Raw genomic sequence first — 27,089 nt, 5'->3', positions numbered from 1 at the left:
TCACATGCGGGAACAGTGCAAAGTCGCAGGGAGCAAGGTCTGGACTGTAGGGAGAGTGCTCGAGAAGTTTCAGTCCTGTCGTGGTCAAATATTCGGTGCAGGCTTTGGCGCGGTGAGCTGGAGCATTATCGTGATAGAGGTACCAGGTGTCCATTCTTGACTTTGGCCGCAGGTTCTTCATAGATCCAATGACTTTAGGTAGGCATTGTTCAGTATACCATTTAGCTGTGACTGTCTTCTGCGTGTCCAAAACGACACGTTCCACAATTCCACTCGATTTGAAAAATACAGCTATCATTTTCTTCTTTACAGATCGGGATTTTCTGACAATTACGGGTGTGTCATCATCATCAAAGACCCAAACTTTGTTTTGAGCCTTGGTCGGCAGATCGTAATAGTACAGCCAAGTCCCGTCACCTGTCACGATGTTGTTCACATACCGAGATTGTCCCTTATCAAACTTTTTTAACATCTCCCGGCACCAAGTCACACGTCTTGTCATCTGCTCTTCAGTCAGTTGATGCGGCACCCAGAGAGAACAAAGTTTCTTCACGTGCAAATTATCTTGCAGAATCGAACGAACTGCTGGTGCATTTAGGCCCAAAGTATCCTCTATCTGTTGGTAGGTCACTCGCCTGTTTTCGTCAAGCATTTTCCTCACAGCAGTAATGTTTTCCTCCGTAACTGACGTTCGTGGCCTTCCCGGCCTCTCAGAATCCTCCAGAGTGAAATTTCCCCTTTGGAATTCTCTATACCACCTGAATATCATTGTACGATGTGGACAATCATCATCTAGTGCAAGAGTCATTTCTTCTAAGCACTGGTCTATGGTTAAACCACGCACGAAATTATACCGCAAAACTGTCCTTATCTCATTTCGTGACCACGATGCCATCGCAAGCACTTTACACTCTCACTACTAATTAATAACTGAGCCTATCGACTTGGCGCGGTGGCAACTATGCACGTATGAACATGTCTCAACATGCAGCAACAAGCAGCTTCCAGTGATTCATTGTTGCGTCATATTGCAAAACTTTCCTAGTACCCTTTGTATATACATGTACATACTAGGTACTGCTGCATAAACACGCTATACATAGCTTACGCCTTAGAAAAGTGGTACCTATATGTGTGTTTTTACAGTAGGAATTAATTCGTTTATATTTTACTAAGATTTCTCTTCGACATCTGAGAATTATTGGTTTTGTTTTCTCTACTATAGAGGCGCTATTATACTTTTGGTTCGTCCCAAACTTGGCTATTATTTGACAAATCTTAGGTGGCGCAGTATACGCGGCAGTTATAAATGTCTTGTGCGTTAACTGCAGGCGTTTAGTTTTTCCCGCCTGGGGCTACGGTAATGTATGTAAGCTAGATTCTTTGACGGGACCATATGGGTTCTACGGTATTCCCTCCTTTGTTGTTTAACGCTTTACATAAAGTTCGCCACTACTTGGCATTTTGACATTTGATTTATAGTAAATTATCTTAGGAATTAGCCATTCTGTTTTTTCCGTTTCTTTTCGCATTCTATTGATATATTTTACCGGCGCTTACTACTTAACCAGGATCCCTGCTATTAGGGTCGGGAAGTTACACTCCCGGTTATATCCGATGTATTATCGATAAATTGCTTTTCCTTTTCGTTTTCCCTTTTATCTATCCTCTTGCCTTATTTTTTCATACCTCACGAACTATTAGAGTAATTCGAGGGGGAGTGAGGTACTATTGCTTTAACTACACAGCTTTCTGTTTGCCTTTAGTTAGCTAAATTAGCCATTTTCAGAAAATATTGTTCAGCAAATATTAATAATTTCTCAGTTGTGCTTATAATGTTGCAGCGATCGGTCGGGCTAAATATCATCCAGCCTGTATTCTTACAAATTATGGTTAGACATACTCCCTTTTTGGACGGCTAGATTTATACGGAGTTATAGTCTTTACTATAACCTAATTTTAAATTAAATGAATTATCCATTATTATGGATTTTGGTTTTGGCATACAGGCAGATGATAACAGAAACCGATGGCTCAGTCTAAGATGGGATGGTTATTTTGTAGGGGTTTAGCCCTCGACAAAGTCCCTTGCAAAATGGGTTGCCCATGTAAGGCTTATTATGTTAATTAACTTAATATTTTATGTTTTTTCATGTATACTGGATGTACGGTTGGCCTGAGGCTACATCGATTTTCAAACTATGGAGGTACTTACATTACACTATAACTTATCCAATTTGGACATACCTGGTGTATTTGCATCATTTCTAAAACCCATTCATATGCTATTATTCACTTGTGAAATGTTTTCAAGCTATTATTCTGTTAAATCCATTAAAAGCGGCGATTTTAGATTATATTTAGATGATTAATAAAAATTAGGAAAGTGTAACTTGATGTCCATAGTGATATGTGTGGGCATATACTCTCATAACTACACACTTAATTCTATTAATTGTAGACAAAATAGAAGGGTATCATATATAAATGGACTAGGACCTTCTAAAACCGGCCCATATCAAAATCAGCCATCTGGTGAGCAGTGACATGCCACAGAAACCATAACAAACCCAACTCCAAAAACTGCTGTTAAAGGAAAACCTGCAACTAGGTGGAAGGATGGGATCAGTGAACTTTTGAGCATGACATTTTACAATACTACTTGTATAGAACATGATCGATGCAGTTGGAGGAATTTGTTGGTGGGCACAACAGCTCCTCGAGAGGAGCTATGTGACTAGAAGAAGGACTTTCTGATACTATAATAGCTCTTAGTCTATAGAAAAGACTATTCTGAATTATGTATTTTGCTTCCTTGTATCATCATCATCATCTGCCATTTTCAGCCTCTCCAGAAACTTTCCAGTTCTTTCTGTTTTGTGCAATGGCCATCCATTTACTACCCACAACTCATGAATTTTATCGGTCCATCTCCATTGTTGTCTTCCAGGTTTTCTTATAGCTCCTCTGTTATTTTCTTATTCCATCTGTTATGTCTTCAAGCTATGTGTCTTGCCGAAGACCAGTTTAGTTCTTTAGTTTTGATAAGAATGTCTGTTACTTGAGTTTGCTTCTGTGTTTCTCTTCTTATCTAACAGTCTGATTCCCAATATAATTTGTTCCATTCTTTGCTGTGTAGTTTTCAGCTTCTCCCAGTCTTTTGGTACCCAGGTTTCACTTTCGTAAATCATGGTGGGGAGTATAGATTGGTTCATTATTTTACATTTCAGACAAATTGGGATATTGCTCCTCAGTATGTGACTGAATGCTGCTATCCAATCCATCCAAAATTTATTATTCTCCTGACTTCCAGCCATTTATCATTATTACAACTAGTGACTTATCCCAGATAAGTATGACTCCACCTTTTGAATTACTGCTCCCTCTATCATTATATCTCTTTCTGTGGCATATGTGTTCATCATTACTTTTGTTTTAGCCATATTCATCTTTAGTCCAAAAAAGCTTACTAACTCTGCATAACTGATTAAGATTTTCCTCTTATTCTTTGGGATTGTGACTTATGACCACAATGTCATCTGCAAATCGTAAATGGTTTAGGTGCTCTCCATTCACATTGACTCCTTTCTGCAACCAGTCTAATCTTCTGAAAGCTTTCTCAAGGGCAGAAGTAAACAACTTCGGAGATAGTGTCTCCTCGTCGAACTCCTTTCTCAATTTTAAATTTGCTACTGTCTTTGTCTAGTGTAATAAAGGATGTAGCACTCTCATATATTTTCTTCAAAATCATAATATATGGGGTATCTATGCCTTGTCTTTCCAGTGCCCGAAACATTGTCTTATGCTGTATGGAGTCAAATGCCTTTTCATAATCCACAAATAATGGTGTTTTATATTCATTTGCTTTCTCCATTAGCTGTGATATTATGTGAAGGTGATCCATACTTGAGATTCCTGTCCTAAAGCCATCTTGCTCTTTCGGTTGATTCTCATCAAGTATTCTTTCTAATCTGTTAGTAATGACTCTTGTGACTAACTTGTAGATGTGGGATAACAAGCTAATTTGTCTATAATTTCCAATTTCTGATTTATCTCCTTTCTTATGCAGCAAAACTATGATTGCATTAATCCACTCCTTAGGCGTGACACCTTTTCTAATGCATTTTGTGAAGAGTCTTTCTGACAACTTTTCACTGAAAGGTTGTCAGAAAAGCCAGCAGTAAAAATGTTAAACAAGGTAATTGTTTGATTCTCCCCTTACTGAAATTTCCTGGCAGTATTTGAATCTGGCAAAGGAAATTTCTGGATAAAAGTCAAGGATTATCCAGTAATAATACAGTACTGCTAGTATGGAGAAATTCAACTCTCCCTTCCCCACTTGGATACCCTAACATCATTAACCTCAGCATTTCCATCAAAAAGATTGGCATTTGTTCAGATTCCTTTTCTGGACATTCTCAACACAAAATTTCTGACTTGTGTATGTCTTTTTTTTTTTTTTTTTAATAATATGACTGAGCAAATTCGGGATTTTCCCATTGGTACCAAGAGAATATTTGTCCAGAGACTTTATAAGTCTCTGAACAAATATTCCTTATATCCTTAATAAAATCTGACTGATTCCTGGAAACATTAAAACCCTGGTGGTTTTAATGTTTCAAATCTAGTTGGATTCAAATTTTCTAGTTCCTCAGATCCAGCTGGGTAGAGATACTGACTCTTACAATTACAGTCGAACTTGGTATAACGAGCATCAAGGGACCGACAGATTTCCTCATTATAACCGTTACTCGCAATATCCATGATAGCAAAGATGGGAAAACCCCTGTGGCTATTAAATAATGAACTCTTTATATCAGTGATGAGTTAAATCTACCTCCTGTTTTTTTTAAATTCTCAATAACTTGATAAAAAGATAGATTCAAAAAACAAAAGAAATATTAGGGAGACAAAAATAAAGTATATAACTACATATTATTTGTATTAATATATATTTTTATGTAAACCCCAAACACGAGAGATATTGGAACCTATAGTACTTAGTACCGTGGTTGGGTTGGAGGTTGAGAAGACAAAAGAAGATATTTGTTGACATTAGACTTGAACTTCTGTAGACTGAAATTTTCAGGAAATAAGTATGAAGAAAGGCTGTTCCAGAAAACGGCAGTTGAATGAATAAATGAGGAAGATGAAAAGTTGGTTCTGTGAGTTTGAAGTTGGACAGTAAATGGATGTTGGCTGGTGGCGGCACGTGTTCGGACTGTTTTGAAAGAGAGAGCAGGAATTATAGAAGCCAATTCAGAAGAACAGTGCCCACGGAAGTATCTGTAGAAGAGGCATGCAGCAGAAACAGTACATCTATGAGACAGTGAGTGGAGAGACTCTGTTAGAGACAAATCATTAATTAACCTAACTGCCCTCTTCTGAATGGAATCAAGAAGCCTGAGAGAGGTTTTGGGGGCACCACCCCAGATGTGGGAACAATATTCCATGGTAGAGCAGATTTGCGATTTGTACAGCGTGAACAGCTGTTTGGAAGAAAAGTAACGCTGAGAGCAGAGGAGAAAACCAAGTTTTTTTAGATGCAGAGGAAGCAATATTTGTAATGTGCTTGTGCCAAGAGAGATTAGAAGTCAAGGTAATTCCCAAAAGAGATATATATCATTTTGCCTATAAATTGGAGTGTCACCAAAGATAAGCATAGGAGCAGAAGAATCCTTTTTGCGAGATATAAGACAAGACTGAGTTTTAGAAGAATTGAAATCAACTAAGTTGTCTTTGCCCCACTGAAGAATTACCTGGAGATCGGCATTTTAGGAATTGGTAGCAGATTTTCGAGAAGTTGAAGCTGATTGAGCAGAACAAGGTTTCTTAAAATGGAAAGTGGAATGCAATGTGCTATCGTCGGCAAAACTATGGATAGGATTTCAAATCAATGGAGGGTCGTTAATATACAAGAGGAAAAGAGTTGGGGAAAGAACTGAACCATGGGGGACACCAGCATTAGTGGAGAAGGTAGAAGACAGGGAGCCATCTACCATCACCCTCAGTGAGCGGACAGAGGTGGGAGCAGAGATGGGCAAAAGTTGCAGCCAATAGCTTTGGCAAGGGACCAGAATGCTCAGCTACCATTAGGGCAAGAAGCAAGTTTTCTACTCTTAGTCTGTTCAAACTCTAGTTTGGACTGATTAATAACTGCTTTGCAATTGTTGCGAGCTTTAGTGTAGGCAGAAAATGAAACTGAAGAATTAGAAACAAGCCAATTATGATATGCAACATTCTTCTCTTGAACAGCTTTAGTATATTTATTGGAAAACCATGGTTTAGATAAAGGACGAGATTCCATTCCTGCAAGAATAATTTCACTGACACGATCTGAGGAAACGTTGACATCAGAAGTTTTGAAACAGTAATCCGACCAAGGAAAAGAAGAGAAGAAATCTCGCAGGTCATCCCATTTTGCATTCTTGTAATGCCAAACAATACGAGGTTGGGAATAGCCATGAGATGAAGGCTCTATTGGAAAAGAGACAATCACCAAGTTGTGATCTGAGGTGCCTAAAGGATGATCTCTCACTTCGACTGTGTACTTAGAAGGGTTTTTTGTGAGAAAAAGATCAAGCGTGTTGGCTGTATGGTTAAGATTGTCCAGTATTCTTTTAGGTAAAAGAACAATCTGTGCAAGGCCATTAGTAATTGCAAAAGCCTCAGCATTTCGACCATCTGGGTCGGTGTGACTAGAAAACGGAAGCTAGCTGGAATTGTGAACATTAGAATTATCTCAATGTTAGGAAAGTTGGACTTGAGAAAGTCAAGTTGCAAAGAGAGAAAGTGAAAGAGCTCCAAGTGATTAGTGGAGTTGGGAGAACAGTAGAAACAACAGATGAATTTGACACAGTGAGGTAGAGAGATTTTAATCCAGAGGAGATTCCAAATTACCAAGTCTCTGACAGGGAATATCGGAACGGACATATGCACAAGTAACACCTTTGAGGCGAAAGGAATCATACAGCGAATAATTTGAGCAACTGAGATGAGCAGTAGTTAAATCAACCTTTAACTGATATTCTGTCAGAAAAAGTACATGGGGTTTGGCAGACTGCAAGTGGAAATGGATATCGTTGAGATTAGAATTGAGACCACGTATATTTGTGAAATGAATTAGGAAGTGTTTGGGAGGGTTAGATCTTATCGCAGATAAGCTTACTCTATTAGTTTGACAATTCGGGGTGTATTCAATTGGTAAGAAAAAGTAGGTGGGACATGCTGTATGAAGTAATGAAATTTTGGATATGGTGTACACATGGTAAGAATATACCCAGATCCTTGACATATGTTTGTATAAACTACAATACACTAAATATTAAACAGAATTTATTTGTCTGTAATTTAAAAAAAATATACACTTAATACTAAACACAATTTCAATTAGTCTTTATTTATGAATGTTAAAATTGATCTTTGTTTTAAAGATTTCTCTTTGATGTTTCTTAAGTTTCCCCTTAAAACACTCAGTGCGTTATTAAAAGTCTCATTACTTTCCTCAATTCACTTCAAAAAAAGTGACTAATGTGTCCATTGCACCATGAGCTTGTGAGATTGTTGCCACTGATTTTGATTCACTTGTCATCATATTATTGTTATTGTTCAGCACAACATCTACAATGTCACTCTCTGTAGGAAGACCACTAGTTAACAAGTTGTCATTGACTTGTACAAATTCATCAATGTTATCTGTATTAAAAGCTACAACTTTGTGAAGTAGCAACCAGTCGGATAGTGTAAGTTATTTTCTTTGTTTCCATCATCTTCATCTACAGTTGAAATTTCATTTGAATTTAATTTCGATTTCTTGAAGCAATTTGATATGGTTGTTGAAATAATGTTGTTAGACGCATCATTCAATTAATTTATACCATCCAATATCGATATAGACTCTTAAGTTTCTGTTCTCTTTGACTGATCAGATGTAGAACTAGAAATCTTTTATATAATCCTTTTAAACTCTTGATTACATCTATGTCCATTGGTTGTAAAATTGATGTCGCATTGGGAGGCAGAAACACTAGCTGAATGTTGGACAAATTTTGAATCTGGGGATCTGCAGGACAGTTAATAACATAAAATTTTTCTTCTTTTTGAACAGCTCCTTATTCCAATCATTTACATATTGCCAGAAAATAAGTCGTCCAAGCTTTAACAGACAGTTTTTTTTTTAATCGGTTCCTGTCATATTTGTACATACAAGCACCGTCAAGCATGCTTTTTTTTTTTTTTTTTTTTTTTTTTTTTCCACCAACACATTTTTCCTCTTTGAATTTAAATGTATTGTCAGGTGTCAAATTATAAAACAGTCCTGTTTCATCGGCGTTGTAGATATCTTTGTCATTGAAATCTTTCCTGATTTCTTCCCAAACATGGTCAATCCATTCATTTGCCATTATTGGATCTGCAGATCGAGATTCTCCACTAATTTTTGCATAAACGATGTTATGTCAGTTTTTAAATCGATCCAGCCAACTGTTGTTGCATCGAAAATCCTCGCATCCAAATTGTTTAGCAAAATTTTTCCGTTTGAGCCTTCAAGATCGGACTGTCTATTGAAAACCCAGCACTTCTTTGTGTAGTGAACCATTGAAGTAATGCTTCATCAACATTTGTAACCTTGCACTTTCTAAAAATTTTATTTTTTTTCCTGTTATGTTCTTCTCCAGTGCCAATATGTAAACATCTTTATTCTTCCACAATGTTGATACACTTGAAGAGGACAAAGAAAACTTTTTTACACTTCAACATTTTTTGTACTCCATTCCAACTTGCGAATAATTTCCACTATTTTGCGTGTCAAGAGACACTTTCTTTTGTTAGTAGACATGTTTCCACAGGAAGGGTTCCTTTCTAACTGATTTTACTTTAAGAATGATAAAGCATACAAAGTTCTTAGACATCCTGCAATGCATACGAAGTTCTTAGAAGTTAAGAAATCCATTCCATGTTTTTAGAAGCCCGGAAATGCATTTAAAGTTCTCAAAGTCCCGTTTCCAAAATTCTTAAAAGTCCCAAAATAAATTTATGGTTCAGTGAATACAGGACAATCTGTAAATAGGGTAACGTGACAAACAGAATGCCAAAGCAGTATTGTTTAGTCCGTCCCCAGAGGACAAGGTCATAAATCGGCTGCTAATCTGATGCAGGTGGTCATAAAGCTAGTCGCCCTTTTTATTTTAGTCTATTCCAAGAATTGGGTTTTTCCGACAGCCCAAGCAATTAATGTTTGCATAGTTACCAAAATTTGTTCGGTATATTCGTGTGGTACGCTTGTTATAATAATCATGGGCGATTGTATGGGAATACGAAAGATTAAAATCGTTATGCCTTTTTGCTTGTTATACCGTGATCTCGTTATTTCCATGCTCGTTATAACCAAGTTCAACTGTACTTAACAACCTTGCAGAACTTGTTAATTAGTTAACACAATACCCAGGCAATCATCTCAACACCCCAGTAATATTTTCTTTACTTACAACCATTCAAAGTACACAATTAATGTTACTGGTCCTCTATACGCTTCAGATTGCAACTTCATAATGGTCTATTTTCCAACTGAACCCTCTCTTTTGTGGTCATTCTCAGCCATATATTGTCATACAAGGATGCCAAATTGGTTAATCTGTGTTGTGTATATTTCTCTTTTCCTTGGTTGAATTACTGTTTTAATCTTCCAATCCTAATGTTTGTTCAGATTGTGCAAGTGAAATTATTCTTTTAGAGATGAATTCCTTTATTCCTCAATCCCCTAAAATATTTTTTCTCATAGTGCTATGCAAATTTCATCTGCTCTATCACCAGGGATAACGCTTTTCAAAAATAATGTAAATTCTTATGAATGGTCAGTGCTACACAGCTGATGCAGCTTTGGCTGAAACAGAGGGGGGGTGGAACTAGTAAGATTGGACAGTATTTCATCTTACTGGTCAACCAAATGTATATATATAAATAACTTAGTAACAGAAATGTCTCACAACAGATTTGAATCGTTGTCATGCCTCATTCACTTTGTAATTGTAAAATTCTTATAATAAAGAATTTTTAAATGATCAGTAGTTACTCACTTATTTTTATTCATAGTGATATGCAAATATCACATGTACCACCAAACCAAGGGCCACACTTTTCAAAAATAATGTAAAATAATTCCATTAATTGTCAGTGCTATACAGCTGACTGAATCAGAGGGTGTCGGACATATATAACCAACATGGCAGTCAGTGCTTTAAAGTTTAACAAGATCGCAATCAAGTGGTAAATTTGAAGTGGCTCATTATAACCTAGTTGTTTTTATGCCATAAAAACTAAAATCAATCCAGTCCCCCTCCAAATTGGACTGTAGTGGGGACAACCTATGTGGAAACTCCCATGTATTGCTGATATCATTTGTATCCTAATTTGTTGCATGGCAGGGTATATATGCTGGAATTGGAATTAGCTCATCCTCCACTGTGTGGAGGATGAGCTTCTTCTACATGGACGCCACTCTATTTAACTTGCTCTGTTCTTTCCTCCTCCACTGTCATCCCTTTTCCCCCTCTAGAGTGGTGTTTTTTTTATTTTTTTATTACCAGGGTTCTCATTGGGTAGCTCGGGCACAGTCTAGGTTCACCCCCACCAGTCTTTCTCTTGTACCCATCTGCTTTCTCAGGGCAGTGGACAGAAATGTGGGGTCCCACTAAGTGCCATGGTGGTTAAATGCTGGAGGAACAGTAGACCAACATGACCCAGTGCTACACAAATACTTATACTATCTCTGACATTTACAGAATTTGTATTGCGTCACAAAGCATACTTTGTGTTTTTTAGGGGGGGGGAGGAGAACCCCTGGTGCTTGCTAGACAAGAAACACTATACATGACAATAAGATTTGATGAAAGTAATATAAAGAAAAAGATTCACTGAACAGAAGCTGCACCACGTCCTGTACCACATTTTCTTATTGTACATTCTACCAGAGAAATAGAAATTGGTATTGTTGCCCTTCTTTTCAGAAGAGTTAGCAGGGTCCGTAAATATGATAAAATGACGTGCGTTGGGCAACCTTCTAATAGAAACTTCCTCTGTACAACATTCAGAACTGCTCCTCCGATTAAAAGTAACACTGCACTTCATGTACCATAGTAGTTGAATGAGATCTCCTTGAAACATCTGATGAAGGGATATATATTAAACTGAGAAACCAAGGGGCAGTAACTACGAAGAGGGTATTCACGCATAAATTAGGAAAACTAGTTCCTACTGTAATTCTCATCTTACATTTAACATGCCTACTTCCAGGATATTTGAACTGTCCCTTAAGGGTGTACATCCCTAATCTGTTGCTGTTTTATTGATATTTTAGATACTGAAAATAAAAGTAACATGACACCAAGGAATGCTCTGCTCTGAGACTGGCATGTTTAAATTGTATCAGTGAACATCAAAGGCTTTGTGCAAAATATTCTGCATGTAGAGGGAAATAAATGGATAACACCAGAAAATTATTTTGTGGTGTTACCTGGAAATTAATAGGACGGAATGGTCTTGTCCATGCAGGGGTTGCAATCATTGTAGGCAACCATACCTTTTTCCACATGTATTAAATTGGACACTAACTGTGAAGTTGTCCTCTCCACTCCTATTTCCAGGAGCCTTAATTCTACTTTATAATACTCTGTAAAATTAATGAGCGAGGTCATACCACTGAATATATATGCTGGACAATAATGACCTCACATTATTAAATATGGGAATCAATACCTATTTCCACGTGCCTACCCGTATGTTCTCTGCCATCACTCTCTCCATCTGATATCCTTCCCTATGAGGCGCCTCCGTAGCCAGGTGGGAAGGAGCAGCAGTGCGTAGCACACGCTTCTTGATTAGACCGGGATTCGAGCCAGTCACCACCAAATACGGAGGATGCAGAAAGGTCAGGGAATAACCACCGCATATCCCCGGAGCAATATGGCCTTAGTTGCTAATGCTCCAAAAAATAAAAAATAAAAAAAAAAAATAACCTTCCCTATGTCTTCTGCTTTCCTGGGAGATGGAACAGAATTCTTATAGAAATGATCACCCTCGTGTAATATATATTATAGTGGGCAGACAACCTTGCCATCCATCTAGATTCCCATAGTGGAAGTTTGATCAAACAGATTGGAGTACTTTCACACAACTTACAGAATTTGATCGTGTTGAAATCCAACAGGAATCAGTTGATGCTGCAGTGAAGTACATTACAGTGTATCTTTGTGTAATTGGAATTTAAATGTAATTGCAATTCCAAAAAAATACCCTTCTAATTTCCATGCCTCTCCAAAGCCCTGTTTGGAACCCAGAGTATAAAAACAAGCATAGGAAGGCACAAAATTGGGCAATGGGAAAATTTTGACTTTACCTACCCATCACTGAATATCTTAGGCCTTTAAGTGTGCCCTTACCAAAGCATGATTTATATGCCATCAGAGCCAAACAGTGTGCAGGGTCCAGTTTACACTGTCCATTAACCACACGACTAGTGCCAAAAAAATCTCAAAATTTGATACTGTGCTATGGAGGTTGATACAAACTACTGTATCACTGCAGTCTGTGCTTATGAACGCGATGAAGATTCAAAAATTTTTAAAAATTCAAATTTTGGAAGTAGATTGCAAATGAAACAACTTAATTTGCTTTTAAATAAATCTCTTCCTGGTACAAATGAGCCAGCAATGCCATTTGTAAGGGATCAAGCATTTTGACCAACTGAAAATTTAATACGACCATACCCCCATCATTTGAGCAGTAAGCGAAGAATTTTCAATTATATTAACTTGAGCAAGGTGGCTTGTAGAATGCACGTTTGGAATACTGAGAAATAAGTTACTCATTATTCACTCTAGCATATTACTGAATCCCACATTCTGCCATCAACGTAATAAAAAATTGTTGCACGTTGCATAATTTTGTGAGAAGAAGGAATGGATATGTTTTTGAAGACACATTAACTTGTGAGGTGGAAGGGGAAATGGAAACGACAGCAGTTGGAGGGCGGTTTTCAGGTATCTTTCTGCATTTTTCAAAGGTTCAGCACCCTTTTGTGGCAAAATACTAAATATAATTACAATAAAATTTATCCTATTTTTTAAAATAAATATTTGTACTGTATTTAGTAGAAAATTAAAATTCTGAAACTATGTATAATGAATTTGAATTAAATGTATGTGGCAATTAAAAGATTTTTTAAATTATTTAATACCTCACATATAATACATTTCATTAAAACCCTTTGGTCCTTGGGGGTAATTTTTATCCAGTTTAAGTTTCAACTAATAAATAATTTTTGAAATGTGTTTTTACAAAATTTGCAATATTTTCTAATAATACAAAGAACGCTACGACTAATGGATTGTTCACAAAATGTTATTTGAATTGTTACAAAATATTTCAATATTTCAGTGGTGTGCATTTGATGTTATCATAAAGCTTCAAGGGAGAAATTCCTTTTGAGTACACATGCCAAAAAAATTTACCATCCAGTGTCATATGCTGTTACGAAGTCTGCATTTCTTGTTTCTAAAATGTTTTCTTTGTTTGTAAAACTACTTTATTTCTATCCGCTGTTCTTATTCAGAGATTAAGGTATTTGTAAGACTTTTACAGAATCACTTTTGTTAACATAAAGGGTAACTTCCTGTTTGATTTTACTGCAAGGGACTCCTCAGAATAAAACACCTGTTGTTACTGTCTTCACACCACTTGACATTATTTCCAGATGGAATATTAACAAGTACTTTCCATCCATTTGAAGCAGAAAACATTTTCTACTACCCACACTAATGGATTACTTTCCATGGAATAAAGATTACTACCGTTTGATTTTATGAATGTTTATGCGAAGTTCCTTCGACACCACTTTTTGAAGTGTATAACACTGCTATCAATAGAAATATATTTTTTGTTAATATCGTTAGAAGATCAAATATACGTTCAGAAAACATGCTGTACTGATATTGTTCCTAAAAATGATTACAACAAAGCAAACATTTCTGTCAAATGCCATTGTAGTAATTTTTGTTACTCCTGCAACGTGAATTACTGAATAACAACTGCAGTAAGCAGTTGACCATCTTAGTTTTGAGCTCAAAAGACCATTTGTGTGCATTTTTGCTGCAAACAGAATCTTCACTTTGACCTTAAACTCAGGCTTTGACAGAATGCAGTTCCTGTGGGAACAGACAAAGCTAACCTTTCTCCAACATATCCACCAGCTGAGGGCAAAATGCACATTGGGTCTAAACATATTTGGCACTATCTCCTCCAGTTATTGGGGAGAAGGTAGAAGCACATTGTTGTGGTGTTATTGCGTACTTGTCCTGTTGAAACTTTACTATGGTTCCCAAGTCTATTCCTCTACTAGAAATTGCACTCTTTGATGGCTCTGTCCAATCCACAACAGAGCCATATGAATTAATACTGTGGCATTTTGTACATTGCCCATCCAGTCTTTGTTATTGTTTGTTATTTGGTTTTTAGTAGCATCAGCAACTAAGGCCATATTGCTCTGGGGATATGTGGTGGTCATTCCCTGAACTTTCCACATCCTCTGTATTTGGTGGTCGCAGGCTTGAACTCCGGTCTAATCAAGAAGCATGTGCTCCGCACTGCTGCTCCTGCCCACCCAGCTATGGAGGCGCCTCCCAAAGTCTTCAATGTGGAAACTAATTAGTTGGCATTGATGCTTTAGTGTCGGCAGTTGTCATTAAAATATGCCGTAAAAATAAAATCCTTGCCAGACCATCCTACTGGATATCCCTATATACACTGTACTGCCACTTTATTAGGTACACCTACCTAGTAGCGTGTTGCGCCTTCAAAACAGCCTGAATTCATCTAGGCACGGATTGAACAAGATGCTGAAAACGTGCAGGAATGGAGACATCAGTGTGTCACACAGTTCCTTGAGATTCAACGGAGGTGTAGGCCTGAAGTGAACAGCCCTTTCCAGCTCATCCCAAAGATGTTCAATAGGATTGAGCTTTGGAGACTGTCCGGGCCACTGCAGCAAAGAAAAGTCATTGTCACGTTCCTGGAGCCTTTACATAGCGATTCTGGCTTTGTGCACCGGTGCATTATCCTGCTGGAAATAACCATCTGACTGAAGATAAACTGTCAACATGAACGGATGCACTTGGTCAGCAGTAATGTTTAGGTATGATGTGGTATTCAGATGTGAATCTATGGGTATTAAAGGACCCAACTTGTGCCGAGAAAACATTCCCCCACACCATAACACTGCCCCCACCACCTTGCACAGTAGTCATCAGACATGACGGGTCCATGGGTTCATGTTGTTTTTGCCAAATTCTAAGCCTTCAAGCAACTGTTTTCCAATCCTCGGTAATTAAGTGCTGGTGTTGCTGTGCCCACAGGAGGCGTGCTCTCTTGTTCTTCATTGATAACAAAGGTATGCGATGTGGCCGTCGGCTGTTGTAGCCCATTTGTGACAAAGTGCGACTAGTGGTCCGTTGCGATATTTTGTTCTGCGCACCACGGTTGTATTCTGACCTGTGCGACATTTTGGCCTGTCTGTTTGCTTGCACAATTCTAACCATCCTCCTCTGACCCCTGTCATCAACAAGCGATTTTCTTCCACAGGAGTGCCATTGAGAGGGTGTTTTCTGTTCATTGCACCATTCTCAATACAATTCTCAATACGTTGGGAGTCTAGCCTAGTCAGTACAGGGTTCGGTGAGAAGAAATAGTCCTTGCTCCTTTCTTCTAGGACAATGTTATCTGATGCATTGCTATCTGCTGGGGACTGATGATCATCCTCTGTGTAGATATTGTGACACAATTTTAAGAGTTCAGTACACTTTAATCGAATGCACATCATTAATGAACTGCATATGTTTTACCAATCTGTCTGAACCTTATACGCTCAGACAGACACAATGTGTCAGATATATTGAAGTTTCTGACATAGCCCAGTGGTCAAGAGCAAGAGTGCATAGCACGCGTTCCTTGAGTGGACCGGGGTTCAAGCCCGTGACTACTAAATACGATAAATATTTGTATTGACGATTTACTGTAAACTCTACTGACTTGGTTGTCTTGTCGGAGTATAAGCAGAAAAATTTATTTTTTGCAACTTATTAATTTATATAATTTTATTTACAGCAATTCATTGTTTTATATAAAGGGTTTTCCAATAGTAACGCTCGATGTTTGGCAACAGCGCATGACGAAGTCGACAGTCACACAGGTGGTATCTTTGGTAGCCGTATTCAGTTAGTCTCTGCATTTTATTATGGAGCGTTACACGACTGAGCAACGAGTCAAAATTGTAAAAAATTATTATCAAAACCAATGTTCTATTCGTCAAACGTTTCGTGCACTCCGTGCAGTTTATGGTGTCGACGAACGTCCTTCAGAATCCACAATTCACCGTTTGATAAACAAATTCGAAGCAACTGGGTCTGTGGCAAATCTGAAAGTGCCTGTACGTCAGCGAAACGCAAGATCTGTTGAAAATATTGCTGCAGTCCGGGAAAGTGTGCGTGAGAATCCGCAACAGTCCATTCCGCGTCGGGCTCAAGAACTTGGCCTGTCTTCGATGACAACTTGGCGAATCCTGCATAAGGACTTAGGGCTTCACCCTTATAAAGTGCAATTAACCCAACAACTAAAGCCCAACGATCATGCGCAGCGGTGTGCATTCGCTGATTGGGCGCTAGAGCAGTTGGAGGTCGATCCTGATTTTGGGCGAAAAATAATGTTTAGTGACGAGGCTCATTTCTGGTTAAGTGGCTTTGTTAACAAGCAAAATTGCCGAATTTGGAGCGACGAAAACCCACGGGAGATTCATGAGGTCCCACTACATTCCGAAAAAGTTACGGTATGGTGTACACTTTGGTCCGGCGGAATAATCGGTCCGTATTTTTTCGAAAACGAAGAAGTGGCACTTACGGTCAATGGTGAGCGATACAGGGCTATGATAAGAGATTTTTTTGGCCTGCAGTGGATGGAATCGATCTAACAAACATTTGGTTTCAGCAAGACGGTGCTACGTGCCATACGGCACGTGATACAGTAACACTATTGCATGAGAAATTTGAAGGTTCCGTTATATCGCGAAATGGTGACGTTAATTGGCCGCCCAGATCCTGCGACCTAACGCCACTGGATTTTTTTCTCTGGGGCTTTCTAAAATCCAAAGTCTATGCTAACAAACCACGGACGGTTGCCGCCTTAAAGGCCAACATTAGGCACGTTATTGCTGAAATTGAGCCACTTTTATGCGATAACGTCAGTACCAATTGGGTATCCAGGATTAACCAAACCAGACAAAGCAGCGGCGGACATTTATCTGATATAATTTTTAAAACATAATGTTAACACATATACTTCATAATAAAAATAAAAATAGATCACTATCACTCTCACAATTTGTTTTATTGCGTTACAAAAATCGAGCGTTACTATTGGAAAGCCCTGTATTATAATTTATTTATATTTTATACCTTTTGGCTAAGTGCACTATAGCCTGATAGACCATAAAACCCATAAACAACCAATAAACGTTTGTTCATCATATGTATCCTGACATTACAAAATTCATTCCTTCTATACAGCTACAGGCAGCACCGATTTAAAAAAAAAAAAAATTTCTCTCCCCCAAAAGCCTTACAGAGTTCCTCAACTTTCAAGTTAATTCACATGGCTTTCAGCATGTAGTAGTAGTTCCTCCCATGATGCCCAGCTAGAATTGTAGAGGCATAACATATTCTGACCTAATTCAGACATTGTTTCAGCATGGTACTATGTTTTTAGAACAAGTCATAAGTTCATGTGTGCTTAAAATTTGTTTTTACCCACGTGAATAATAATGTTCTCTTTAGTCTCCTTTAAATCTGACATTCTCTTAATGACATCATTAATTGATGCTCGTGGGAGACACATCCTAGTTCATATATCCTTGTCATATATTATTATCCTGTATTGCAAAAAAATTTACATCCCTTTGTTGACGTTGAATTTTCCCATTAGTATTAAATCCTTTTGAACTAGAGTGGTTGGCACTTGATTATTATATCTGGGATCCGAATCCTGGGGTGGGGGGGAGGTTCACTTGGCAGATTACTAGAATCGAGAGTCCCTGATGAGCTCCAGTTGCATTTTTCTCTAGGACACCCATATATATATATATATATATATATCCGATAATTCAAAATAAAACATAAAACATTTAAATATAAATCAGTGGTAGTAGTGGGTTGATATGCTAAATAAGCAGTGCCTGTGCCACCATCTATTCCCTTTCTTTTCTTTTGGCTAAGCTTACATTATGTCAGTGGTGTGGCTCTGATCTAGAGTGCTGTCTGTTCTATAAATTATTCCTCGCTGCATAAGGACCACTGTGCAAATCCTCTGCATTTGGTGGATCGATCGGAGGAGGAATGGGTGGTTTGGTTCGATCTTTTCGCCTTTGCGATGATTTGTATAGCGATTGAAATGCAGCGATTCCACGACCATTATTGGCCTCGTGCTCCTCTGTCGATATAGCGGCATAATGGTCAGTCTATTATTTTGATATTTTGTTTTTCTTTCAGTAGTTCTTTTAACCCCTTTTTGGTGATATTTCACGTTTTTCGGAACTGGTACCTTCTAGGGGGGTACCGCTAAATCATATTATAATTGGCGTTATTTTAAATTTTATATCGGTTTCATTAATTGGAATTAAAGTGCTAAATTATATAGGGGACTATCGGCTACTGTTTATATCTTACCTTTACTTCCCCCTCCCTGTTTATTTATTTTTATGTTGTTTTATGTTAATTTTTCGCTCTACATTTTTTGCCATACTACTTTACTACTGGCTTATGTTTTATGTTTTATTTTGAATTATCGGATATATCTGGGCTTCATATGGAAGAGGTGCATTTTGCTGACTCTAATGATAGCTTAATATTTATTTATTTATTTTCTTATTTTATGTTAAACTTTTAGCCATTTTATATATATATATAGTGTTATAACTGCATTCGGATATAAGTTTAGGGTTATAATATTGTACTAAAATTGAATTTTATTGAAATTGAATCCATCTATCAAGACTCAGAGCAGCAAAGCAAAAGGCTCAAGCTAATGGGAGTGCTGTGGCTCAGGGGAGAACTAAGGGGGGCAGTTGCCCTGTGAATCACAGCCTTTTAATATGCACTGCTTGCTTCATGTTTGTGGGGTAATCAGGTATGGGACATGATTTTGCCAAGGGGAATGTCTTTGTGTGTGCAATGTAAGGAGCGTGATGAAATCAGGCGACAACTCAGCATTGTTATGGGCCTATATGAGAGCTTGAAGGGCAGGGTGGATGCCCTTGAAAGATCTAATTGAGGGGCCCATCAAGCTCTCAGCTGCCCACATCAACGCCAGAGCTTGCACTTGATCATCATGCAACACAGCGGCAACCCCCAAGGCAGAGTCTCCATAGCCAGGTAGGCAGGAGCAGCAGTGTGCAGCACATGATTCTTGATTAGACCAAGGTTTGAGCCTGTGACCACCAAATACGAAGAATGCTGAAAGGTCAGGGAATGACCACCGCATATCCCTGGAGCAATATGGCCTTAGTTGCTAATGCTCCTAAAAACCAAATAACAAACAAACAACTCAAAGCAGAATGCACTGGTCTCACAGGAACTAGTAGTTGTCAGTGACTATATTGTCAGAGAAACGGGGAACATATTGTGTAAAAAGAATAGGTGGAACAGGACCGGGGTATGTCTGCTAGGGACAAAGGTTGATGATGTTGTAGGGCAGACATCTTTTAAGGGCACAAAAGGTGATATTTTTGTACACGTTTACACTTATGATATGAACAGTAGGAGACTGGCAGAATTACTTAACAAGTACAGGTCATTGTTGGAAAAAAGCCATGAATTAGGGTTGAATTTGAAAGTGTGTACAATTCTGCCCAGACATGATAGGAGGGAGTATATGGTGAGAGTTTTGTCGATCAATTCTGACCTGGAGAGATTATGCAAGACTCAAGGGAGTAGAATTTTTCTCAGCCTGGTCTGTGCTTGTTAACAGGAGAGACTGCTTCTACAGGGATGATGGCACTTAAATAGAAGGGGTGCAAGAATATTTGCCTGTGCTATCAAGGCAGTGTTAGGTGGGTCGGAAAACTGCTAGCTTGTGGGGATACACGGACTGACAGAGGTGAAAGTGATTCTTGCACTGCTTCTATTGGAATGAGCAGCAGCCTGGAAAACAAAGGTGCACGGGATTTCAGAGACTGCTGGGAGTCCTTGTGGTACAAGGAAACACGTGGGTTGCATTAGGTTAGCTAAGAATAGGAACAGGTGCATGTATACTTGTAGCGCCTCCGTAGCCAGGTGGGAAGGAGCAGCAGTGCGTAGCACAAGCTTCTTGATTAGACCGGGTTCGAACTAGTCACCACCAAATACTGAGGATGCGGAAAGGTCAGGGAATGACCATGGCATATCCCGGAGCAATATGGCCTTAGTTGCTAATGCTCCTAAAATCCAAATAACAAACAACAACAATAAACATGTATACTTGCATGTACACCAGTGCTAGGAGTTGGTAAATAAATTTGATGAATTTGAGGTGTTGGTCAAAACATCAAAGGCAGATATTGTTGGGATATCAGTGTTAGGTAGGTTGTGCAGATATGAGGAATGCAGAATTGGAATTTGGGGAGTACAATATGTACAGAAAGGGTAGACAAGATAGGAAGGGAGCAGGGGTTATGCTATTAGTTAAGAAACAAATGAAATACAAGGAAGTGCAGCCAGTTAATATCGCTGGACAGTGCAGTGTTGAGTCAGTTTGGTGTGACATAAGCACTGGGATATCAAAACTGAGAGTAGGATTGTGTTATAGGCCTAATGACTCTGACGGGTATAATAATACAGGGAAATAGAGTGGGCCAGTAAATCAGAGAGTCTTATAATGGGGATTTTAATTTCCCAGATATTAACTAGAATTTATGGGTTGGTCACTCACACACTAGCAAAACCTTTGTGAATTTATTGGATTATTGTTTTCTACATCAACATGTTCAGGAGGCAACTAGAGGGAGTAATGCTCTTGATCAGATTATCAGTAGTGATTCTTCAAGCATTAAGAATCTGCAGATAAAGTAACCACTAGGTGGCAGTGATCACAATGTGCTGAAGTGGGATTTACTCAGAGGTAACTACCATCAAGGGTAAAGGGAAGGATTTTTGCTTTCGTAAAGGCGACTACGAAGGTCTGAGACAGTATTTAAATTCTGTGGTGGGACCAACTGATGATATTACCAACAGCAAATTCAAAATGGGGCCTACAATATATAAAAGCTGGTCTGTAACCAAGTCACAAAGGAGATTAGACAGGCATAGGCAGATTATGAGAAATCTTTGGCAAAGGATGCAAAGAAAAATAGCAAAGAGTTCTTTATGTATGTAAACTCCAGAAGGAAAAGGATGAATTAGATTGGTCCCCTGGATATTGATGGGGTTGAACTGTTGATGATCCTGCTGCGGTGGCCAATAAACTAAATGAGTATTTTGCATCTACCTTCACATTCAGGTAGGGGAATGCCAGAGGTGAACTAAATTCTGGCATTGAGCTAGATGATTTTGTAATAACTGAGAGGAAAGTGGAGGAGAATTTGTTGAAGATAAACATGAGGGGCACCTGGAGTGGATGGAATCTTTCCAGTTATATTAAAGGAGGTGGCAAAGGAAGTAAGCAAACCCTTAACCATAATCATGAGAGCTTTCTTGGACTCAGGGGAGGTACCCATTGATTGGAGATGTGCAAATGTGATCCCAATTCACAAAGGAGGACCTGGTCTTGGCACATTATAGCCTTGGTTTCCAATAAAATCCAAACCAAACAAAGGGCAACAAAAGGGAGGATCAAAGGGCAACACAAGTAATTATAGACCTGTTAGTTTAACTTCTGTTCCAGGAAAATTAATGGAGGCACTGGTTAAAGAAGCACTGCAGGATCATCTAGACAAGACTTCAGTCATAGCTCGGACACAGGGGAAGTCTTGCCTGACCAATTTGATTGGATACTATGATGTGGTCACAAAGCAACTGGATGCAGGGAATAACTTTGATATCATATATTTGGATCTGAGAAAGATTTGATACTGCTGCACAAATTGGAGCAGTGTGGCATTGGAGGCAAATTGCTGCTATGGATAAAGGGATGGTTGATTGGGAGAAGACAGAGTGGTAATCAGTTGACACTGCTCCTCATGGACTAATGTTATTAGTGGAGTCCCTCAGGGTTCAGTGTTGTGTCCATTGTTTTCTGTAATTATAATTGACATTGATGATGGTATATCAGGCTTAATGTCTAAGTTTGCAGCTGATACGAAGGTTGTAAGGGTTTCAATGACAGTACGCTTCTGCAATAGGTTCTAGAAAAGTTGAGCAGGTAAGCTAAGAGGTGGCAAATGAAGGTTAACATTGACAAATGTAAAGTACTACATATGGGAAGCAGTAACCCTAGAGTAACGAATCAACTCTGTGGTGCTACACTGACAGTGGTAGAGAATGAAAAGGACCTGGGGGTAATTGTGCAGACAGATATGAAGTTTTCTGAGCAGTGCAGATGGTATACAAGAGTAGCTCATGATGTCTTGTTAATGATATACAGGAATTTTTCTAGCAGGGATTATCCCCTTGTATAAGGCAATGGTCAGGCCACACCTTGAGTACTGTATACAGGTCTGGAGGCCTCATTTTAAGAAGGATGTAGAGCTGCTTGAATGAATACAGAGAAGTGCAACAAGATTAGTGAATGGAACAAAAGGTTGCCCTTACAAAGAAAGACTTAAGTTTTGCAGATTAGTGTTTGGAGACTCGGCACCTGTGAGGTGATCTGATTGAGGTGAATAAAGCTTGGAATGGTTTGAGCATGCTTAATGCTGATGGGATTCTTCCTCTTGCTCAGAATAATCACCTGAGAGCTGATTATTCAAATTGAGGAAAGACAGTTGTAGAATAGATGTGTGGAAGTTTGCCTTTAGGCTGCGGGTAGTTGACTGGTGGAACATACTTCCATCTTTTGTTATGGAAGTTGATAGCCTAAATAAATTTAAGGCTGATGATGAGGATGGGTATTTGGAACCGAAGGGAAGGGTGAAATTGGGAGCAGGTTTTTTTTTTTTTTTGGCTGATGCTGCATAAACTTGCTTTCTTGCCTCGTATGCCTTTGCTAGTGCTAATAAATACCACAAGGAATGATATTGACCCACATGGGGATGTCCTCCAACCATTTCTGCCTGTGTCATCATAACCTCTGACAGAAAGAATTTCTTGCAAGAAGTAGGGATAATCATGATTCTCTGGTGTCAACTTTACTGCAATGTTAAAGGTTTGAGCTGCCGAATGTTTCTGAAAATTCGATTTCTAATTCTGTTCTCATATTTTTTTCCTCAAAATTTGTGAGATATATGTTGTGAATAAGGAGGAAAGGGAGGGTGGTGCTTTCATCGAGACACATCCAAGATGCAAAAGCAGTACCAACTTTGCTAGTGTAGTGCCCTGGGTCTCTTAAGAGGGAAATCAAAATGGACTGTAATAAACTGAGTGGCAAACATTTCAAGAGAGACGATGTAGATATGTAGTATGTTATGTGCTCGAGTAAAGTATTTTAAAAAGAATGATTCATTTTGAAGTTAGCATGTGTGTTATTTTATAAGAGTTGATTAAATTAGTAAACCCAAGTTAATGTTTTTAGTGATGAGCCTGCATATCCCTGAATATTGAAGAATTAATTTGGTATGACTATGACTATGACAAACCAATCTCTACTTTTTTTATGTTTTCAGGTAATACTGTTGTCAGCTACCATGCCATCTGATGTTTTAGAAGTTACAACCCGCTTTATGAGAGATCCAATATCTATCCTTGTTAAGAAGGAAGAATTAACTCTAGAAGGCATCAAGCAATTTTACGTGGCTGTGGATAGAGAGGTAATTGAACTTACTGCTAAATATCACTCCTTGTGTCGCACTTTGCCACTATAATTTATTATTTTATTTTTAAAACCAAGTAAAGAATAATGATTGGATAAGCTGTTCCTTCAATTCTACATTATTATCTCATATCGTTTTTTAAGCAAAAAACTGTTGTGTTTATTATTGTTATTAATATTACCTAGATTTTGTTATCCAAATTGTTTGGGCCACTTAAAATTGACTTCTAGGAATAAAAAGGAAAAAGTCTGTGTTGGCTGTTTTTTTTTTATCAGAGATTACGTATGAGGAATGTACTTTTGAGGGTCATCCAAAAGGCTATTTACTTCAGTAATAAGGAAACATTGTGCGTGTTCTCTCTCTCTCTCTCTCTCTCTCTCTGTCACTACTGTAAGAGTGTATATTTACAATAAGAGTTCAGATTGAGTCTACAGACCCAGAAGAGAAGATATATGATAAAATTTAGCATAAAGTATGAGTACAAAGCAAGCCATTAGGGGGGAAAAACCTATAAAGACTAAGATTACCTGAGCTGGTTTACTTCGTTATACCCTATAAATAAATATATAATTAGCAATAAAATAATGATTGAGGCTAATTATTGATAATAGGATACCTTGAAAGAAACATTTTCAAGGGCTAGCACCATTCAATATATCCAGTCAATAATCAGCACGGTTGTCTGTTTCTGTTTGTTTTCTGCCTGTTTAACTAAGTCCAAATTATTAAGATTATAGGCATTAATGCAATCTAGATTTAAATTTAACAGCTAGCCCGATGAATAACCTTGAAACAAATAATACAGAAAATGAGAGCCAACAGTAAATATCATTTGATTTGTGGTGTATTTATTATATTCATGTGCAAAAAAAAGCTTATGCTGACATAAGGGGAAAGGAGTTAAGAATAAGGGAAGCTAGCATCTCAATTTCCCTTGAATTACTCATAGATTCTAATAAAGGTACTTTGGATATACCGGGTGCGTAACTGCCTGACCCTTTAGTAAGGGATCCTGGTATTACAGTAAGAAGTTAAGGATGGTATGTAATAGACAAAAACTGGATTATGATAAAGAAACATAGAATTGCAAACTGTAGAATTTATATTAAAGAAATATTGAAATAAAACTTATGAAAAAATTACCAATTATAAGAAAATTATAATAAGAATTAATAATAATAAAATTGTAAACATGAAAGAGTCAATCAAAAGGAACCAATTAAAACAAAAGGAATAAATATGATTTCAAGCTTTCCACCTTATCCCAGTATAAACAAGGTCTAAAGGAATGAATTTTAGCATGTTACCTATTATAAAACAAAGAACGATAGTAGCACCCCTCAGTTGAAATAACTGCAAGACAAAAATTAATAATAAATTAAATAAATAAATATTTAATTTATATAATGAAGAAAGCAGCACCTCCTCATTTCATGTAACTTCACGACAAACTAAATAACTGAAAATTATTATAGAAAATACCAGACTATTTCTGAACTTTATTAAGATAAAACCCAATGAAAATAAATAGTTGGTTCTCAGATTTGAATGACAGGTCAAAATACCAATTACAATGTTGTACAAAGTAAAAATGAAATACCTTTAAACCTAATTAAAATTAGGATGAATGGTCAATATACAAATTAAAAATGAAATACCTATAAGCCAAATTAAAATTGAAATGAAATGCCTATAAGATGAATTAATTGCTGCCTAAAGAACAAATATAGGTACAACTTTTTCAATGAGCCTAAGCATATGTAACATGCTCTAAAGGAAGCGCCTACTATATACATATGTACAAGTCCTCAAAATGACTAATGTGATATTAAAGAGCACCTATAGAATTGTAATCGAGAACTTTGTGAACCAGAATAAGCGAAATATAGTGAACAGTGAGAGCCAGTAGAACTGAAATACTTACTTAGTACATACCTTAGGTATAATGTAACTTGGATTTATATTATTGTGCCATTTATTAACAGCAATAATAATAGCTTTGTTAAGATGTTTTGAGATGAATTGAGATAGAAAATCATTATTTATCAGCTTAGATCTCCAGTCTCTAAAGCGATTCTATGATATTACTGTGAATTCTCTTTGAAATATTAAAATTCCAGTGTTAGGCTAATTGATTTAAAACTAAAATCTTTGCATTTGTCATGATTACTTAATTGTGTAATTTATTATCTTCTTTGTAAATATCTATATGTAGCTGTACTTGTACTATGTTTATTGGTGCATTCTAGGTCTAATTCTGGTGGATAGTGCTTAACTGTGTCTTTAAGAAAGTCTGGTTCATTTATGACTATTTAGATTGTCAATGTAGTGGTAAAGTACAGTTGAACTTGATATAATAACGAGCATCGGGGACTGACAATTTCCTTGTTATAACCGTTACTCACTATATCAGTGATAGCAGAGATGGGTAAACCCCTGGGCCTGTTAAACAATGAACACTATAAATCAGCGATGAGTTAAATCTCCCTCCTATTTTTTTAAATTCTCAATAACTTGATAAAAAGATAGATTTTAAAAACAAAAGAAATATTAAAGAGAAAAAATAATATAAGTACTGTATATGCCTGCATGTGGCAGAGCCACATCTTCCAATGAAGAATTCTTAGAAGCCATTGGTCAGCTTGCAGGCAGGTAGTGAGGACTGTCTGAAAAGATGTGTAGCTGTTATTTTCCCACCAGCTGGTAGATGCATTATCATTTATGAGGGGTTTCTGAAAAGTAAGATAACTTTTTTTTTTCCTTTTTATTATTAATGGTGAAAGGGAATGAGATGAAACACTGTGGAGAGATCGACCCGTTAATGACATTTAAAAACACTGCCAGTGCAGTGTTGCGGTACTGTCGCCTCACAGCAGATTCCAGTTGCAAAATGGTGTCCACCGTGCGAGTGTGGTTCAAAACAAGTGTTCGTGAAGTTATTCACTTTTTGCAAGCAAAAGGAGGGTCTTCACCAAGTGACATTCACCGTGAACTGTTTGCTGTGTATGGTGGAAAGTTGATGACAAAGAAGCAGATGTGTTTTTGGTGCCATGAATTTAAAGCGGGTAGTGTTGACATTGAAGATCGACATCAGGCGGACAGGCCTTCATTGAGC

At 37.7% G+C, this 27,089-nt stretch overlaps 1 protein-coding gene across 1 annotated transcript in view; it reads left to right on the top strand.

Annotated features, from left to right (window-relative positions):
• The window catches only part of LOC150091147 (eukaryotic initiation factor 4A-I-like), a 260,943-nt gene that overhangs the window by 174,378 nt on the left and 59,476 nt on the right, over positions 1-27,089 (top strand). The window contains exon 7 of the mRNA XM_090374499.1: positions 23,828-23,971. Coding sequence (XP_090230625.1) covers positions 23,828-23,971 — 144 coding nt within the window. The remainder of the gene's footprint in view (positions 1-23,827; positions 23,972-27,089) is intronic.

The sequence above is a fragment of the Mastigoproctus giganteus genome, chromosome 1 (genome assembly GCF_048544385.1).
Source record: "Mastigoproctus giganteus isolate SK-2022 chromosome 1, ASM4854438v1, whole genome shotgun sequence".
Lineage (NCBI taxonomy): Eukaryota > Metazoa > Arthropoda > Arachnida > Uropygi > Thelyphonidae > Mastigoproctus > Mastigoproctus giganteus.
This window is presented reverse-complemented; position numbering and strand designations above follow the sequence as displayed.